Below are 19,647 nucleotides of genomic sequence, written 5' to 3'. Positions count from 1 at the left end.
TCCCTTCCAACCTGTCCCTGTCTGTCCCTGTCTGTTCCCTCCCAACCTGTCCCTGTCTGTTCCCTCCCAACCTGTCCCTGTCTGTTCCCTTCCAACCTGTCCCTGTCTGTTCCCTGTCTGTTCCCTCCCAACCTGTCCCTGTCTGTTCCCTTCCAACCTGTCCCTGTCTGTTCTCTCCCAACCTGTCCATGTCTGTTCCCTGTCTGTTCCCTCCCAACCTGTCCCTGTCTGTTCCCTTCCAACCTGTCCCTGTCTGTTCCCTTCCAACCTGTCCCTGTCTGTTCCCTTCCAACCTGTCCCTGTCTGTTCCCTTCCAACCTGTCCCTGTCTGTTCCCTCCCAACCTGTCCCTGTCTGTTCCCTCCCAACCTGTCCCTGTCTGTTCCCTCCCAACCTGTCCCTGTCTGTTCCCTTCCAACCTGTCCCTGTCTGTTCTCTCCCAACCTGTCCCTGTCTGTTCCCTGTCTGTTCCCTCCCAACCTGTCCCTGTCTGTTCCCTTCCAACCTGTCCCTGTCTGTCCCTGTCTGTTCCCTTCCAACCTGTCCCTGTCTGTTCCCTGTCTGTTCCCTTCCAACCTGTCCCTGTCTGTTCCCTGTCTGTTCCCTCCCAACCTGTCCCTGTCTGTTCCCTTCCAACCTGTCCCTGTCTGTTCCCTGTCTGTTCCCTCCCAACCTGTCCCTGTCTGTTCCCTTCCAACCTGTCCCTGTCTGTTCCCTGTCTGTTCCCTCCCAACCTGTCCCTGTCTGTTCCCTTCCAACCTGTCCCTGTCTGTTCCCTTCCAACCTGTCCCTGTCTGTTCTCTCCCAACCTGTCCCTGTCTGTTCTCTCCCAACCTGTCCCTGTCTGTTCCCTTCCAACCTGTCCCTGTCTGTTCCCTCCCAACCTGTCCCTGTCTGTTCCCTGTCTGTTCCCTTCCAACCTGTCCCTGTCTGTCCCTGTCTGTTCCCTTCCAACCTGTCCCTGTCTGTTACCTGTCTGTTCCCTTCCAACCTGTCCCTGTCTGTTCCCTGTCTGTTCCCTGTCTGTTCCCTGCCAACCTGTCCCTGTCTGTCCCTGTCTGTTTGCTGTCTATTCCCTGTCTGTTCCCTGCCAACCTTTCCCTGTCTGTCCCTGTCTGTTTGCTGTCTGTTCCCTGTCTGTTCCCTCCCAACCTGTCCCTGTCTGTTCCCTGCCAACCTGTCCCTGTCTGTTCCCTGCCAACCTGTCCCTGTCTGTCCCTGTCTGTTCCCTGCCAACCTGTCCCTGTCTGTTCCTGTCTGTTCCCTGCCAACCTGTCCCTGTCTGTGCCCTGTCTGTCCCTGTCTGTTCCTGTCTGTCCCTATCTGTTCCCTCCCAACCTGTCACTACCTGTCCCTGTCTGTCCCTGTCTGTTCCTGTCTGTCCCTGTCTGTCCCTGTCTGTTCCTGTCTGTCCCTGCCTGTTCCCTCCCAACCTGTCACTGTCACTACCTGTCCCTGTCTGTTCCTGTCTGTCCCTGTCTGTTCCCTGTCTGTTCCCTGTCTGTCCCTGCCTGTCCCTGCCTGTTCCCTGCCTGTCCCTGCCTGTTCCTGTCTGTCCCTGTCTGTTCCCTGTCTGTTCCCTGTTTGTAGTGTAGTGTCGTGACCAGTGCACTGTAGTGACTAATGTACTGTAGTGTAGTGTAGTCTAGTATAGTTTTGTGTAGTGTACTGTGATGTACTGTAGTATACTGTAGTGTACTGTAGTGTAGTATACTGTAGTGTACTGTAGTATAGTGTAGTGTACTGTAGTATAGTGTAGTGTACTGTAGTGTAGTATAGTGTAGTCTACTGTAGTGTAGTATAGTGTAGTGTACTGTAGTATAGTTTACTGTACTGTAGTGTAGTATAGTGTAGTGTACTGTAGTATAGTGTACTGTAGTATAGTGTAGTGTACTGTAGTGTAGTATAGTGTAGTGTAGTGTAGTGTAGTGTAGTGTAGTGTAGTGTAGTATAGTGTAGTGTACTGTAGTATAGTTTAGTGTACTGTAGTGTAGTATAGTGTAGTATACTGTAGTGTAGTGTACTGTAGTATAGTGTAGTGTACTGTAGTGTAGTATAGTGTAGTGTAGTGTACTGTAGTGTAGTATAGTGTACTGTAGTGTAGTATAGTGTAGTGTAGTGTACTGTAGTGTAGTATAGTGTAGTGTACTGTAGTATAGTTTACTGTACTGTAGTGTAGTATAGTGTAATGTACTGTAGTATAGTGTACTGTAGTATAGTGAAATGTACTGTAGTGTAGTGTAGTGTAGTGTACTGTAGTATAGTTTACTGTACTGTAGTGTAGTATAGTGTAGTGTACTGTAGTATAGTGTACTGTAGTATAGTGTAGTGCACTGTAGTGTAGTGTAGTGTACTACTATAGTATAGTGTAGTGTACTGTAGTGTAGTATAGTGTAGTGTACTGTAGTATAGTGTAGTGTAGTGTACTGTAGTATAGTGTAGTGCACTGTAGTGTAGTGTAGTGTACTGTAGTATAGTGTAGTGTACTGTTGTGAAGTATAGTGTAGTGTACTGTAGTGTAGTATAGTGTAGTGTATTGTAGTATAGTTTACTGTACTGTAGTGTAGTATAGTGTAGTGTAGTGTAGTATAGTGTACTGTAGTATAGTGTAGTGCACTGCAGTGTAGTATAGTGTAGTGTACTGTAGTATAGTTTACTGTACTGCAGTGTAGTATAGTGTAGTGTACTGTAGTATAGTTTACTGTACTGTAGTGTAGTATAGTATAGTGTAGTGTACTATAGTGTACTGTAGTATAGTGTACTGTAGTATAGTGTAGTGTACTGTGGTGTAGTATAGTGTAGTGTACTGTAGTGTAGTGTAGTGTAGTGTACTGTAGTATAGTGTAGTGTAGTGTAGTGTAGTGTACTGCAGTATAGTGTAGTGCACTGTAGTGTAGTGTAGTGTAGTGTAGTGTAGTGTAGTGTAGTGTAGTGTAGTGTAGTGTAGTGTAGTGTAGTGTACTGTAGTATAGTGTAGTGTACTGTAGTGTAGTATAGTGTAGTGTACTGTAGTGTAGTGTACTGTACTATGGTGTAGTGCAGTGTTTTGTTATGACTAAACCTGACAGGACTACAGCCCGAAAACACCACAGGACAGCCAACGATCAATGATCAACGATCAATGATCAATGCTCTGATATGAATTGAAATGTGTTCCCAGTGGATATTCCACTGGGAACAGACATCAGTTCAACATCTAGTTGTGATTTACATTTGGTCGGGTTGTCGATGTGAAAGCAGCAAAACATTTCAACATGATTTAGGCTAAAAGTATGCTGGGACAAAACATTCTAAATTCCCATATGTTTTTGGTAATTTAATCCGTTTTCCACGTCGATAAAACGGCATCGCATTGAATTATTTTGTTAAAAGGACGCGGAAACAGAGTTGTTTGGGATTTAGCCCAGTGGGATTTAGCCCAGTGGGATTTAGCCCAGTGGGATTTAGCCCAGTGGGATTTAGCTGTGATCTATGATATTGATCCTAATCTCCCTGTCTTTCTGATGAAGAAAGATTTAATCAATGATCAATTGTAAAATATGATCGATAGAAGATTTAACATTCTGGCAGCCCACCCAAGAATATCCTATGCAGGCAAAACCCTGGTACAGAGAGGAAGAAGAATTGACCACAGTCACACAAGCTACAGTAAGGGACTTCAGCTAAGTAGCACTATGTAGCTTTACCAAAACAGGTAAAAGGATAAACTGTACATAGCCTGGTCCCAGATCTGTTTATACTCTCTTTACACTGACAATAGGAGTTGGCAAAACAGCACAAACAGGTCTGGGATCAGGTGATAATATTCCACCATCCTCTTCTCTCCTAAAAGGAACCTATAACGTCCCACTGTTGAATAGTTCAGAGCTGAGGACTGTCTAAACCATGACTGTGATAATGAAGATGTGTTAGGAGAAAGCCCCCCCTCCCCTCCCCTCCCCCACCCCCCCCCCTTGTCGTTAAGCTACGCTGTGAGTCATCAGCGGGGGACGCAGCAAGAGGATGGATTCCCCACTGTTACTATCACTTATAATAAAACCATGCTCAATTATAGCTGCAAATAAGGAATATGAGCGCCCATGGTTTGTAACCATAATCGCACACTGCTATAGATCAATGAAAATACTATAGAATAAGAAAAGTAGTTTCTTTGTTGTTGTTGCCGGTTTGACCTGTCCTTATTGTTGTTTCTTGAATGAAACATGTAGATGTTCTGTATTTGAATCAAACTGGATACTTACTCCACCACCGGGCTCTCCAGATGGTCCTGGGTTGCCAGCTTCACCGCTCTCTCCCTTTTCTCCATTACCTCCCATAGAACCCACTCCACCAGGAGGGCCTTGGGCACCCTGTGGATGGGATACAAATCAACCAATCAATCAATCAACTAACCAGCCAATCAACCAATCAATCAATCATTCAATCAATCAACTAACCATCCAATCAACCAATCAATCAACTAACCATCCAATCAATCAATCAATCAACCAATCAACCAACCAACCAACCAACCTACCAATCAACTAACCATCCAATCAATCAACCAAACAATCAATCAACCAATCAATCAACTAACCATCCAATCAATCAACCAAACAACCAATCAATCAACCAATCAATCATCTAACCATCCATCCATCCAATCAATCAACCAACTAACCAATCAAATTATCAATCAATCAACAAACTAACCAATCAACTAACCATCCAATCAACCAACCAACTAACCAATCAATCAATCAATCAACCAATCAATCAATCAACTAACCATCCAATCAATCAATCAACCAATCAATCAACCAACTAACCATCCATTCAATCACCCAACCATCCAATCAATCAATCAATCAATCAACTAACCATCCAATCAATCAATCAATCAATCAATCAACTAACCATCCAATCAATCAATCAATCAACTAACCATCCAATCAATCAATCAACCAATCAATCAACCAACTAACCATCCATTCAATCACCCAACCATCCAATCAATCAATCAATCAATCAATCAATCAATCAATAACCATCCAATCATCCAAACAACCAATCAACTAACCATCCAATCAATCAATCAACTAACCATCCAATCAATCAATAAACCAATCATCCAAACAACCAATCAACTAACCATCCATCCAATCAATCAATCAATCAATCAATCAACCATCAAATCAATCAATCAATCAACCATCCAATCAATCAATCAATCAACTAACCAATCAAACAATACATCAAAATGTCTGTCATCATAATATACAGTAAGGTATGGAGCATCAAGCATGTTCTCACGTGTGACAGAAATATAATATTTGATGATAATATACTCAAACCAGAGATGGTGAAGACACTTACGTCAGCTCCGCTAGAACCCTGGGGACCTCTGGGACCTGGAGGACCAGGCGGACCCTGTCAACATAAACAAAAACACCCCGTCAACATAAACAACACCCTGTCAACATAAACAAAAACACCCCGTCAACATAAACAACAACACCCCGTCAACATAAACAATAACACCCCGTCAACATAAACAATAACACCCCGTCAACATAAACAATAACACCCTGTCAACATAAACAATAACACCCCGTCAACATAAACAACAACACCCTGTCAACATAAACAACAAACAGTCAACAATAAGATCCCTGACAACACATTGGAGTTATGAGTGACACCATCACAGTCTGGATCCAATAATGTAGTTTTGTATCTTCTTGTACATCTGTACTGTGGTGTGATTCCAAAATGGCTGACGTACCATTGGGCCGACGTCCCCGTTCTCTCCCTTCTCTCCTGATGTGCCAGGCAGGCCCTGAGAAAGGAGAGGTACTCACTTTTAATACTCAACAACAAAGACACTATTGTTATTCTTTTTTACATTGAATATGGTATCATAGTCTGCGATGATGATACTGATTGAAATAGATGAGGCAGTGCTGTCTTGACAGGAACTAATTGGGATCCATAATAAACCCCAGGAGGAGTAGCTGCTGCTTTGGCAGGAACTAATGGGGATCCATAATAAACCCCAGGAAGAGTAGCTGCTGCCTTGGCAGGAACTATTGGGGATCCTTAATAAACCCCAGGAAGAGTAGCTGCTGCCTTGGCAGGAACTAATGGGGATCCTTAATAAACCCCAGGAAGAGTAGCTGCTGCCTTGGCAGGAACTAATGGGGATCCTTAATAAACCCCAGGAAGAGTAGCTGCCGCCTTGGCAGGAACTAATGGGGATCCATAATAAACCCCAGGAATAGTAGCTGCTACCTTGGCAGGTGTCACGCCCTGGTCGAAGTATTTTGTGTTTTTCTTCATGTATTTGGTCAGGCCAGGGTGTGACATGGGTTTTTGTATGTGGTGTGTAGCTTAGTGGGATTGTAGCTTAGTGGGATTGTAGCTTAGTGGGATTGTAGCTTAGTGGGGTGTTCTAGGAGAGTCTATGGCTGTCTGAAGTGGTTCTCAATCAGAGGCAGGTGTTTATCGTTGTCTCTGATTGGGAACCATATTTAGGCAGCCATATTCTTTGGTTGTATTGTGGGTGATTGTCCTTAGTGTCTTGATGTCCTTGTTTGATGTTAGTTGACACAAGTATAGGCTGTTTTCGGTTTTCGTTTTGTTTATTGTTTTGTAGTGTTCGTGTTTAGTCGTGTTTACGTTTGTTTAAATAAACATGGATCGCAATCGACACGCTGCAGTTTGGTCCGACTCTCCTTCACCATATGAAAACCGTGACAGCAGGAACTAATGGGGATCCTTAATAAACCCCAGGAAGAGTAGCTGCTGCCTTGGCAGGAACTAATGGGGATCCTTAATAAATCCCAGGAAGAGTAGCTGCTGCCTTGGCAGGAACTAATGGGGATCCTTAATAAATCCCAGGAAGAGTAGCTGCTGCCTTGGCAGGAACTAATGGGGATCCATAATAAACCCCAGGAAGAGTAGCTGCTGCCTTGGCAGGAACTAATGGGGATCCATAATAATCCCCAGGAAGAGTAGCTGCTGTCTTGACAGGAACTAATGGGGACCCATAATGAACCCCAGGAAGAGTAGCTGCTGCCTTGGCAGGAACTAATGGGGATCCATAATATACCCCAGGAACAGTAGCTGCTGCCTTGGCAGGAACTAATGGGGACCCATAATGAACCCCAGGAAGAGTAGCTGCTGTCTTGGCAGGAACTAATGGGGATCCATAATAAACCCCAGGAAGAGTAGCTGCTGCCTTGGCAGGAACTAATGGGGATCCTTAATAAATCCCAGGAAGAGTAGCTGCTGCCTTGGCAGGAACTAATAGGGATCCTTAATAAATCCCAGGAAGAGTAGCTGCTGCCTTGGCAGGAACTAATGGGGACCCATAATGAACCCCAGGAAGAGTAGCTGCTGTCTTGGCAGGAACTAATGGGGATCCATAATAAACCCCAGGAAGAGTAGCTGCTGCCTTGGCAGGAACTACTGGGGATCCATAATATACCCCAGGAACAGTAGCTGCTGCCTTGGCAGGAACTAATGGGGACCCATAATGAACCCCAGGAAGAGTAGCTGCTGCCTTGGCAGGAACTAATGGGGACCCATAATGAACCCCAGGAAGAGTAGCTGATGCCTTGGCAGGAACTAATGGGGATCCATAATAAACCCCAGGAAGAGTAGCTGCTGTCTTGGCAGGAATTAATGGGGACCCATAATGAACCCCAGGAAGAGTAGCTGCTGCCTTGGCAGGAACTAATGGGGACCCATAATGAACCCCAGGAACAGTAGCTGCTGCCTTGACAGGAACTAATGGGGATCCATAATAAACCCCAGGAACAGTAGCTGCTGCCTTGGCAGGAACTAATGGGGATCCATAATAAACCCCAGGAACAGTAGCTGCTGCCTTGGCAGGAACTAATGGGGACCCATAATGAACCCCAGGAAGAGTAGCTGCTGCCTTGGCAGGAACTAATGGGGATCCATAATAAACCCCAGGAAGAGTAGCTGCTGCCTTGGCAGGAACTAATGGGGACCCATAATGAACCCCAGGAAGAGTAGCTGCTGCCTTAGCAGGAACTAATGGGGATCCATAATAAACCCCAGGAAGAAGAGCTGCTGCCTTGGCAGGAACTAATGGGGATCCATAATAAACCCCAGGAACTAATGGGGATCCATAATAAACCCCAGGAACTAATGGGGATCCATAATAAACCCCAGGAACTAATGGGGATCCATAATAAACCCCAGGAACTAATGGGGATCCATAATAAACCCCAGGAACTAATGGGGATCCATAATAATAATAATAATAATATATGCCATTTAGCAGACGCTTTTATCCAAAGCGACTTAATGAACCCCAGGAACTAATGGGGACCCATAATGAACCCCAGAAACTAATGGGGACCCATAATGAACCTCAGGAACTAATGGGGATCCATAATAAACCCCAGGAACTAATGGGGACCCATAATGAACCCCAGGAACTAATGGGGACCCATAATGAACCCCAGGAACTAATGGGGATCCATAATAAACCCCAGGAACTAATGGGGACCCATAATGAACCCCAGGAACTAATGGGGATCCATAATAAACCCCAGGAACTAATGGGGACCCATAATGAACCCCAGGAACTAATGGGGATCCATAATAAACCCCAGGAACTAATGGGGACCCATAATGAACCCCAGGAACTAATGGGGATCCATAATAAACCCCAGGAACTAATGGGGACCCATAATAAACCCCAGGAACTAATGGGGACCCATAATAAACCCCAGGAACTAATGGGGATCCATAATAAACCCCAGGAACTAATGGGGACCCATAATAAACCCCAGGAAGAGTAGCTGCTGCCTTGACAGATGCAAATACAAACTGAAGCCAACAACACCGACGCCCGCCACTGTGTGTGTGATTGTGTGTACGATTGTGTGTGCGTGCATGTGCGTGTGTGTGTGTGTGTGTGTGTGTGTGTGTGTGTGTGTGTGTGTGTGTGTGTGTGTATGATGTGTAGTCGTACCTGCAGTCCGATGGGCCCAGGTAGCCCAGGGAATCCTCTGGATCCTTCGTCTCCCTTCTGGCCAAACATACCCTGCTGACCCCTGGGTCCTGACTCACCATCAGTACCCTGAATGTCAAAGGTCAATGATTAGATGTCACAGTGACACCACAGAGGTAATTGAGAGAGAGAGAGAGACAGAGAGAGAGAGGGGGTAAAGAGAGAGAGAGACAGAGACAGAGACAGAGACAGAGAGAGAGAGAGAGAGAGAGAGAGAGAGAGAGAGAGAGAGAGAGAGAGAGAGAGAGAGAGAGAGAGAGAGAGAGAGAGAGAGAGAGACAGAGAGTGCGAGAGAGAGAGAGACAGAGAGAAAGTGAGGACCTGAAATGTGCTGACTGAATCTATGGGAGCACCACAGCACTACGGGGTTGAGTGAGAGGGGGCTCTGGAGGGGCGGAGGTAGAGAGGCTGAGAGACTGCATATGAGGTGCTGACCAACAGTCTTCAGTTGAACGCCTGACTCATGTCAGATCAGCAGTAGAAATGACCAGGGGGAAATGTTCTAGGGGGGCCGGAACATGCAGATATAGAATATCTTGGACAGAGTGAATTATGCGATGCGTCTGATCTGAGCTGAGAAGATCTGAGTTGAGTGTTGGTTTACCAACACTATGTAGTGACCTACTTTTAACCAGAAGCCTATGCACTATAAAGGGAAGGGAATAAGGTGTCATTTGGGACGCAGAAGAGTCCTGCTTGGCCAGAAATAACAGCACAACAAAATGGAAGACTGTGGAGTCTGGCTTGTGAGACCAGTGTAAAGGCTACTGCAGGATGGAAGACTGGAGTCTCTGTAGTCACCAGGCTGCTGTAGTCTCTGTAGTCACCAGACGGCTATAGTCTCTGTAGTCTCTGTAGTCACCAGACGGCTATAGTCTCTGTAGTCACCAGACTGCTGTAGTCTCTGTAGTCTCCACACTGCTGTAGTCTCTGTAGTCTCCAGACTGCTGTAGTCTCCAGACTGCTGTAGTCTCCAGACTGATGTAGTCTCCAGACTGATGTAGTCTCCAGACTGATGTAGTCTCTGTAGTCTCCACACTGCTGTAGTCTCTGTAGTCTCCAGGCTACTGTAGTCTCTGTAGTCTACAGACTGCTCTAGTCTCCACACTGCTGTAGTCTCCAGGCTACTGTAGTCTCTGTAGTCTCCACACTGCTGTAGTCTCTGTAGTCTCCAGGCTACTGTAGTCTCTGTAGTCTCCACACTGCTGTAGTCTCTGTAGTCTCCAGGCTACTGTAGTCTCTGTAGTCTACAGACTGCTCTAGTCTCCAGACTGCTCTAGTCTCCAGACTTCTCACTTCCAGATCTTGTCTACAGGTCTCTTGCGTGTTTTATGATAACATCGTTGACCTTTCACTCCAGTCAAATTGTAGGCTTGTTCTAGGCTTGTTGTAGTATTGATGTAGGCTTGTTCTAGGCTTGTTGTAGTATTGATGTAGGCTTGTTCTAGGCTTGTTGTAGTATTGATGTAGGCTTGTTGTAGGCATGTAGTAGGCTTGTTGTAGTCTTGTTGTAGGCTTGATGTAGGCTTGTTCTAGGCTTGTTGTAGTATTGATGTAGGCTTGTTGTAGGCATGTAGTAGGCTTGTTGTAGTCTTGTTGTAGGCTTGTTGTAGTCTTGTTGTAGTCTGGCTGTAGGCTTATTGTAGGTTTATTATGGTCTTGCGGTAGGCTTCTTGTAGGTTTATTATGGTCTTGCGGTAGGATTGTTGTAGTCTTGTTGTAGTCTTGTTGTAGTCTTGTTGTAGTCTTGTTGGAGGCTTATTGTAGGCTTGTTGGAGGCTTATTGTAGGCTTGTTGGAGGCTTATTGTAGGCATGTTATAAGCTTTTTATAGGCTTGTTATAGGCATGTTCTACTCTCATACTGGACAAAGGTATTTTAGGTCTTGGGTATTTGGGTACTAAAAAAGAGAAACCCCCACTCCAACAGAAGTCACACCTGCAGCCGCTTAGCTGTAGTAACATCTGTCATATATCTTCTGCCTTTAGTAACATCTGTGATGAATATTCATCATTTATTAATATATGTGATGAATATTCATCATTTATTAATATATGTGATGAATATTCATCCTTTATTAATATCTGTGATGAATATTCATCCGTTATTAATATCTGTGATGAATATTCATCATTTATTAATATCTGTGATGAATATTCATCCTTTATTAATATCTGTGATTAATATTTGCCCTTTTGTTATATATGTGATGAATATTCGTCCTTTAGTAATATCTATGATTAATATTTATCCTTTTATATTATAGGTGATGAATATTCGTCCTTTAGTGATATCGGTAATATATATTCTGTATATTTTATATTTAGTAAAATCTGTGATGAATATTCATCCTGTAGTAAGTCGCTCTGGATAAGAGCGTCTGCTAAATGACTTAAATGTAACTGTAAATATGTGATGAATATTTGTCCTTTAGTAATATATGTGATGAATATTAATTATTTATTAATATCTGTGATGAATATTAATTATTTATTAATATCTGTGATGAATATTTGTCCTTTATTAATATCTGTGATGAATATTAATTATTTATTAATATCTGTGATGAATATTAATTATTTATTAATATCTGTGATGAATATTCTATTATTAATATTCATCCGTTATTAATATCTGTGATTAATATTAATTATTTATTAATATCTGTGATGAATATTTGTCCTTTAGTAATATAGGTGATGAATATTTATCCTTTATTAATATCGGTAATATATATCTGCCTTTAGTAATATCTGTGATGAATTGAAGCTGGTCTGCCACCCGACTCTGTCTATGTTAGAATAACACGAGAGGGGGCTGAGTTGAGGGGTAACAGTTCAGGGTTGATGAGTTGGGTCTGAGGTGAGAGTTTGAAGGTGAAAGGTTAAAGGTGACTGAATACTCACAGCAGGACCAGGAGCTCCGATGACACCTTGAAGACCTCCTGGACCAGGAGGTCCCTACAAACAACCACGGGACAGAGACAGTTAGAGGGGACAACAGAGTTAACAGGGACAAAGACAACAGAGTTAACAGGGACAAAGACAACAGAGTTAACAGGGACAAAGACAACAGAGTTAACAGGGACAGACAGTTAGAGGGGACAACAGAGTTAACAGGGACAGAGACAGTTAGAGGGGACAACAGAGTTAACAGGGACAGAGACAGTTAGAGGGGACAACAGAGTTAACAGAGACAAAGACAACAGAGTTAACAGGGACAAAGACAACAGAGTTAACAGGGACAAAGACAACAGAGTTAACAGGGACAGAGACAGTTAGAGGGGACAACAGAGTTAACAGGGACAGAGACAGTTAGAGGGGACAACAGAGTTAACAGGGACAGAGACAGTTAGAGGGGACAACAGAGTTAACAGGGACAAAGTCAACAGAGTTAACAGGGACAAAGTCAACAGAGTTAACAGGGATAAAGACAACAGAGTTAACAGGGACAAAGACAACAGAGTTAACAGGGACAGAGACAACAGAGTTAACAGGGACAAAGACAACAAGGAGACAACAGAGTTAACAGGGACAAAGACAACAGAGTTAACAGGGACAAAGACAACAAGGGGACAACAGAGTTAACAGGGACAGAGACAACAGAGTTAACAGGGAAAAAGACAACAAGGAGACAACAGAGTTAACAGGGACAAAGACAACAGAGTTAACAGGGACAAAGACAACAAGGAGACACCAGAGTTAACAGGGACAAAGACAACAAGGAGACAACAGAGTTAACAGGGACAACGACAACAGAGTTAACAGGGACAAAGACAACAGAGTTAACAGGGACAAAGACAACAGAGTTAACAGGGACAAAGACAACAAGGAGACACCAGAGTTAACAGGGACAAAGACAACAAGGAGACAACAGAGTTAACAGGGACAAAGACAACAGAGTTAACAGGGACAGAGACAGTTAGAGGGGACAACAGAGTTAACAGGGACAGAGACAGTTAGAGGGGACAACAGAGTTAACAGGGACAGAGACAGTTAGAGGGGACAACAGAGTTAACAGGGACAAAGTCAACAGAGTTAACAGGGACAAAGTCAACAGAGTTAACAGGGATAAAGACAACAGAGTTAACAGGGACAAAGACAACAGAGTTAACAGGGACAGAGACAACAGAGTTAACAGGGACAAAGACAACAAGGAGACAACAGAGTTAACAGGGACAAAGACAACAGAGTTAACAGGGACAAAGACAACAGAGTTAACAGGGATAAAGACAACAGAGTTAACAGGGACAAAGACAACAGAGTTAACAGGGACAAAGACAACAGAGTTAACAGGGACAAAGACAACAAGGAGACACCAGAGTTAACAGGGACAAAGACAACAAGGAGACAACAGAGTTAACAGGGACAAAGACAACAGAGTTAACAGGGACAAAGACAACAGAGTTAACAGGGACAAAGACAACAAGGAGACAACAGAGTTAACAGGGACAAAGACAACAGAGTTAACAGGGACAAAGACAACAGAGTTAACAGGGATAAAGACAACAGAGTTAACAGGGACAAAGACAACAGAGTTAACAGGGACAAAGACAACAGAGTTAACAGGGACAAAGACAACAGAGTTAACAGGGACAGAGACAACAGAGTTAACAGGGACAAAGACAACAAGGAGACAACAGAGTTGTCCCTAAATAATGGACCATACTAGCAACAACGAACACTCTTTAGGTAATTTGAGGTGACTTCCTAGGAGTATACTGGAGCAGTGTTTCATATCCTCTGGTCCGTGGACCAGTACAGGTTTCTCAAGTGGTTTCTCTAGAAACCTTTCCTACGGGAGGGAAAGAAAATGATGAGAACTCACCTGTTCTCCCTTGTCTGCTTTGCTTCCTTTCTGGCCAGACTCACCAACCTCTCCCTGGGACAGAACACACAAACAACACCAATTACGATAATGACGACAACACATTGATTTTTATATAGTAGGACCCAAAGAGCCTTCATCCTATTTTATTTGAGTCTATTTTATTTGAGTCTATTGTATTTTAGCCCATCTTTAAAAACAAAAAAATGGTTTGCATCATTGTCTATTCAATATTTTCCAAATGTCACCTTAACTGTGATTGGGTGGTAAATATTATTAGTGGAGATTTGAATTTGATTGGTCAAAGACCTTGAAGTGTTTGCAATGACTCTACTGACACTCCCACTGTCACACTGTCGCTATGGAGGACGGGACTCTGTCACACTGTCGCTATGGAGGACCGGTCTGTCACACTGTCGCTATGGAGGACGGGTCTGTCACACTGTCGCTATGGAGGACGGGTCTGTCACACTGTCGCTATGGAGGACGGGAGGACGGGTCTGTCACACTGTCGCTATGGAGGACGGGTCTGTCACACTGTCGCTATGGAGGACGGGTCTGTCACACTGTCGCTATGGAGGACGGGTCTGTCACACTGTCGCTATGGAGGACGGGTCTGTCACACTGTCGCTATGGAGGACGGGTCTGTCACACTGTCGCTATGGAGGACGGGTCTGTCACACTGTCGCTATGGAGGACGGGTCTGTCATGCTGTCGCTATGGAGGACGGATCTGTCACGCTGTCGCTATGGAGGACGGGTCTGTCACACTGTCGCTATGGAGGACAGGTCTGTCACACTGTCGCTATGGAGGACGGGTCTGTGTCGCTATGGAGGACGGGTCTGTCACACTGTCGCTATGGAGGACAGGTCTGTCACACTGTCGCTATGGAGGACGGGTCTGTCACACTGTCGCTATGGAGGACAGGTCTGTCACACTGTCGCTATGGAGGACAGGTCGGTCACACTGTCGCTATGGAGGACGGGTGTGAGTGTGCGTGTGTGTGTGTGTGTGTGTCAGCGGGAGTGTCTGTGAGTGTGTGTATGTATGTGTGAGTGTGTTTGTGTGTATATATAGTTTTTGTGTGTGTGTATGTTTGTGTGAGAGTGTGTATAGTATATCTGCGTGTGTGTATGTCTGTGTGTGTATGCGTGTTTGTGTGTGTGTGTGTGTGTGCGTGTGTTTATGTATGTATGTATGCGTGTTTGTGTATGTGATGATAACACACACACCCTTGTTAGATATAAATCCATTACACAGTGCATTAGCTACGAACAGCCATGGCAATGCGGGTGTGTGTGTGTGTGCGCGTGCGTGTGCGTGTGCGTGTGCGTGTGTGTGTGTGTGTGTGTGTGTGTGTGTGTGTGTGTGTGTGTGTGTGTGTGTGTTACTCTGCAGCTTCATTTCTGAAACATTTTCACACCTATCCAATAATTAAACATGCCATAGAAAGTCATTAATAATAGCTCTAATGTAATACTCTCACCCACAAAACATTTGGCATGTGTATCAGCACACTATCAGCTCTGCCTCGTCCCAATGCCCAGAACAACAGCATTTATCCCCTACACATGGTACGGTATACAGTACAATGTATTACTGAACTATACTGTTAATTACTGAACTGTACTGTCAATTACTGAACTGTACTGTCAATTACTGAACTGTACTGTCAACTACTGAACTGTACTGTCAACTACTGAACTGTACTGTCAATTACTGAACTGTACTGTCAATTACTGAACTGTAAATTACTGAAATATACTGTCAATTACTGAACTAAACTGTCAATTACTGAACTGTAAATATCTGAATTATACTGTCAATTACTGAACTAAACTGTCAATTACTGAACTAAACTGTCAATTACTGAACTTTGAATTACTGAACTATACTGTCAATTACTGAACTGTAAATTACTGAAATATACTGTCAATTACTGAACTAAACTGTCAATTACTGAACTAAACTGTCAATTACTGAACTGTAAATATCTGAATTATACTGTCAATTACTGAACTTTGAATTACTGAACTATACTGTCAATTACTGAACTAAACTGTCAATTACTGAACTGTAAATATCTGAATTATACTGTCAATTACTGAACTGTAAATATCTGAACTATACCTTCAATCACTGAACTAAACTCTCAATTACTCAAAAGTAAGTATGTAAGTCTTGTTCGAGCCAGAACGGCCCACAGGGCAGGAGGCAGAACGGCCCATAGGACAGGAGCCAGAACGGCCCAAAGGGAGGAGCCAGAACGGCCCATAGGGGAGGAGCCAGAACGGCCCATAGGTCAGGAGGCAGAACGGCCCATAGGTCAGGAGCCAGAACGGCCCATAGGTCAGGAGCCAGAACGGCCCATAGGACAGGAGCCAGAACGGCCCATAGGGCAGGAGCCAGAACGGCCCAAGGGGAGGAGCCAGAACGGCCCATAGGTCAGGAGGCAGAACGGCCCATAGGACAGGAGGCAGAACGGCCCATAGGACAGGAGCCAGAACGGCCCATAGGTCAGGAGGCAGAACGGCCCATAGGTCAGGAGGCAGAACGGCCCATAGGTCAGGAGGCAGAACGGCCCATAGGACAGGAGGCAGAACGGCCCATAGGACAGGAGGCAGAACGGCCCATAGGTCAGGAGCCAGAACGGCCCATAGGTCAGGAGGCAGAACGGCCCATAGGTCAGGAGGCAGAACGGCCCATAGGTCAGGAGGCAGAACGGCCCATAGGTCAGGAGCCAGAACGGCCCATAGGTCAGGAGGCAGAACGGCCCATAGGTCTGGAGCCAGAACGGCCCATAGGACAGGAGCCAGAACGGCCCATAGGTCAGGAGGCAGAACGGCCCATAGGTCAGGAGCCAGAACGGCCCATAGGACAGGAGCCAGAACGGCCCAAAGGGAGGAGCCAGAACGGCCCAAGGGGAGGAGCCAGAACGGCCCATAGGGCAGGAGCCAGAACGGCCCATAGGGCAGGAGCCAGAACGGCCCATAGGTCAGGAGCCAGAACGGCCCATAGGACAGGAGGCAGAACGGCCCATAGGTCAGGAGGCAGAACGGCCCATAGGTCAGGAGCCAGAACGGCCCATAGGACAGGAGCCAGAACGGCCCATAGGACAGGAGGCAGAACGGCCCATAGGACAGGAGGCAGAACGGCCCAAGGGGAGGAGCCAGAACGGCCCATAGGGCAGGAGCCAGAACGGCCCATAGGTCAGGAGCCTATTTGCTATTTCTGTAGTATGAGGAAGCTTAATTTACAAGTATATCTGCTGGACAGGAAGCTAGTCTATCTCAGGGCCTACAACTATGAGTTAGTGTACCTTGTCTGCCTCTTTAACTATAGGTTACTGTAGGTTAGGTTACCGTCTCTATAACTATACGTTAGTGTACCTTGACTGTCTATATAACTATAGGTTACTGTACCTTGTCTCCGTCCTCTCCAGGGGGCCCCTGGGGGCCTGCGGGGCCAGGAAGACCAACTGGACCTTGAATACCGTCACGACCAGCTGGTCCCATGGGACCTTTCTCTCCCTGGGGACAGACAGATATTAGGGGCCACAGTCAACAAACAGTTAAAATACATACGGTTCATGATTTACATTATTTTGTGATGAAAACATCACTTGACAAAAGACTGAAAAATAAAAAGTTTTGAATAAAGTCTAAGAACTGTGTGTGTTCTGAGGTGTGTACTCACCGGGCCCCCCTTCTCTCCGGCTGGACCCGGGCCTCCCTGGGGTCCAGTGCGTCCTGATAGACCGATGGGACCTCCAGGACCGGCAGCACCTCGTTCTCCAGGAGAACCCTGCCCAGCCAACAACACATTACCAACATCAACAGGACCGATCGCTGACCTTTGAGAATCATTCTGTTCTATTGCAATATCCATCACACATTTACACGTACACTTACAGTAGTGATTCATTTAGCTGACTCTCTTATCCAGAACCACTTACAGCATTGATTCATTTAGCAGACTCTCTTATCCAGAATCACTTACAGCATTGATTCATTTAGCAGACTCTCTTATCCAGAACCACTTACAGCATTGATTCATTTAGCTGACTCTCTTATCCAGAACCACTTACAGCATTGATTCATTTAGCTGACTCTCTTATCCAGAACCACTTACAGCATTGATTCATTTAGCTGACTCTCTTATCCAGAACCACTTACAGTAGTGATTCATTTAGCTGACTCTCTTATCCAGAACCACTTACAGTAGTGATTCATTTAGCTGACTCTCTTATCCAGAACCACTTACAGTAGTGATTCATTTAGCTGACTCTCTTATCCAGAACCACTTACAGTAGTGATTCATTTAGCTGACTCTCTTATCCAGAACCACTTACAGTAGTGATTCATTTAGCTGACTCTCTTATCTAGAGTTAGTGAATTCATCAGTAGAAGGTGGGAAAACTACATACAGTATCACAGTCATAGTAAGTCCATTTTCATTAACGTAGCTTAGGGATCCCTCAACTATATTCAGCTGCGGGACAATTTTCTTCTTGAGCGGATAGTCAGGGGGGCCTGAACATAATTACAAATAATTGGTAGACTGCAAATTTACCGCAAGAAGCCCTAACAGATATAATGTTTGACTAAAACAGAATAATTTCAAACCTTTCTTACATTCTTACGTCAGAACGGCCCATAGGTCAGGACCAGTTAACCCACTGTTCCTAGACCAGTTAACCCACTGTTCCTAGACCAGTTAACCCACTGTTCCTAGACCAGTTAACCCACTGTTCCTAGACCAGTTAACCCACTGTTCCTAGACCAGTTAACCCACTGTTCCTAGACCAGTTAACCCACTGTTCCTAGACCAGTTAACCCACTGTTCCTAGACCAGTTAACCCACTGTTCCTAGACCAGTTAACCCACTGTTCCTAGACCAATTAACCCACTGTTCCTAGACCAGTTAACCCACTGTTCCTAGACCAGTTAACCCACTGTTCCTAGACCAGTTAACCCACTGTTCCTAGGCCAGTTAACCCACTGTTCCTAGACCAGTTAACCCACTGTTCCTAGACAGTTAACCCACTGTTCCTAGACCAGTTAACCCACTGTTCCTAGACCAGTTAACCCACTGTTCCTAGACCAGTTAACCCACTGTTCCTAGACCAGTTAACCCACTGTTCCTAGACCAGTTAACCCACTGTTCCTAGACCAGTTAACCCACTGTTCCTAGACCAGTTAACCCACTGTTCCTAGACCAGTTAACCCACTGTTCCTAGACCAGTTAATCCACTGTTCCTAGACCAATTAACCCACTGTTCCTAGACCAGTTAACCCACTGTTCCTAGACCAGTTAACCCACTGTTCCTAGACCAGTTAACCCACTGTTCCTAGGCCAGTTAACCCACTGTTCCTAGACCAGTTAACCCACTGTTCCTAGACAGTTAACCCACTGTTCCTAGACCAGTTAACCCACTGTTCCTAGACCAGTTAACCCACTGTTCCTAGACCAGTTAACCCACTGTTCCTAGACCAGTTAACCCACTGTTCCTAGACCAGTTAACCCACTGTTCATGACATGACATGATGACTCCTTGCTGTCCCCAGTCCACCTGGCCATGCTGCTGCTCCAGTTTCAACTGGCCTGGGCCCTAGGACCATGTCCCAGGACTACCTGACATGAGGACTCCTTGCTGTCCCCAGTCCACCTGGCCATGCTCAAGCTCCAGTTTCAACTGTTCTGCCTTACTATTATTCAACCATGCTGGTCATTTATGAACATTTGAACATCTTGGCCACGTTCTGTTATAATCTCCACCCGGCACAGCCAGAAG

The 19,647-nt window shown here is 45.0% G+C and overlaps 1 protein-coding gene across 3 annotated transcripts in view; it reads right to left on the bottom strand.

The window, feature by feature from the left end:
* LOC124009864 (collagen alpha-1(XI) chain-like) overlaps positions 1-19,647 on the bottom strand; it is a 438,047-nt gene that overhangs the window by 25,457 nt on the left and 392,943 nt on the right. For all 3 annotated transcript variants that reach the window (XM_046322075.1, XM_046322074.1, XM_046322073.1), the window contains 8 exons: positions 17,550-17,657; positions 17,276-17,383; positions 13,854-13,907; positions 11,933-11,986; positions 8,989-9,096; positions 5,764-5,817; positions 5,355-5,408; positions 4,241-4,348 (listed from right to left, as the gene is read on the bottom strand). In XM_046322075.1, the coding sequence (XP_046178031.1) occupies positions 4,241-4,348; positions 5,355-5,408; positions 5,764-5,817; positions 8,989-9,096; positions 11,933-11,986; positions 13,854-13,907; positions 17,276-17,383; positions 17,550-17,657 (648 nt within the window). The remainder of the gene's footprint in view (positions 1-4,240; positions 4,349-5,354; positions 5,409-5,763; positions 5,818-8,988; positions 9,097-11,932; positions 11,987-13,853; positions 13,908-17,275; positions 17,384-17,549; positions 17,658-19,647) is intronic.

Source organism: Oncorhynchus gorbuscha, linkage group LG22 (assembly GCF_021184085.1).
Source record: "Oncorhynchus gorbuscha isolate QuinsamMale2020 ecotype Even-year linkage group LG22, OgorEven_v1.0, whole genome shotgun sequence".
In the NCBI taxonomy this organism is placed as follows: domain Eukaryota; kingdom Metazoa; phylum Chordata; class Actinopteri; order Salmoniformes; family Salmonidae; genus Oncorhynchus; species Oncorhynchus gorbuscha.
Note: the sequence above shows the minus strand (reverse complement) of the source record. Positions and strands in the feature narration are given on the sequence as shown.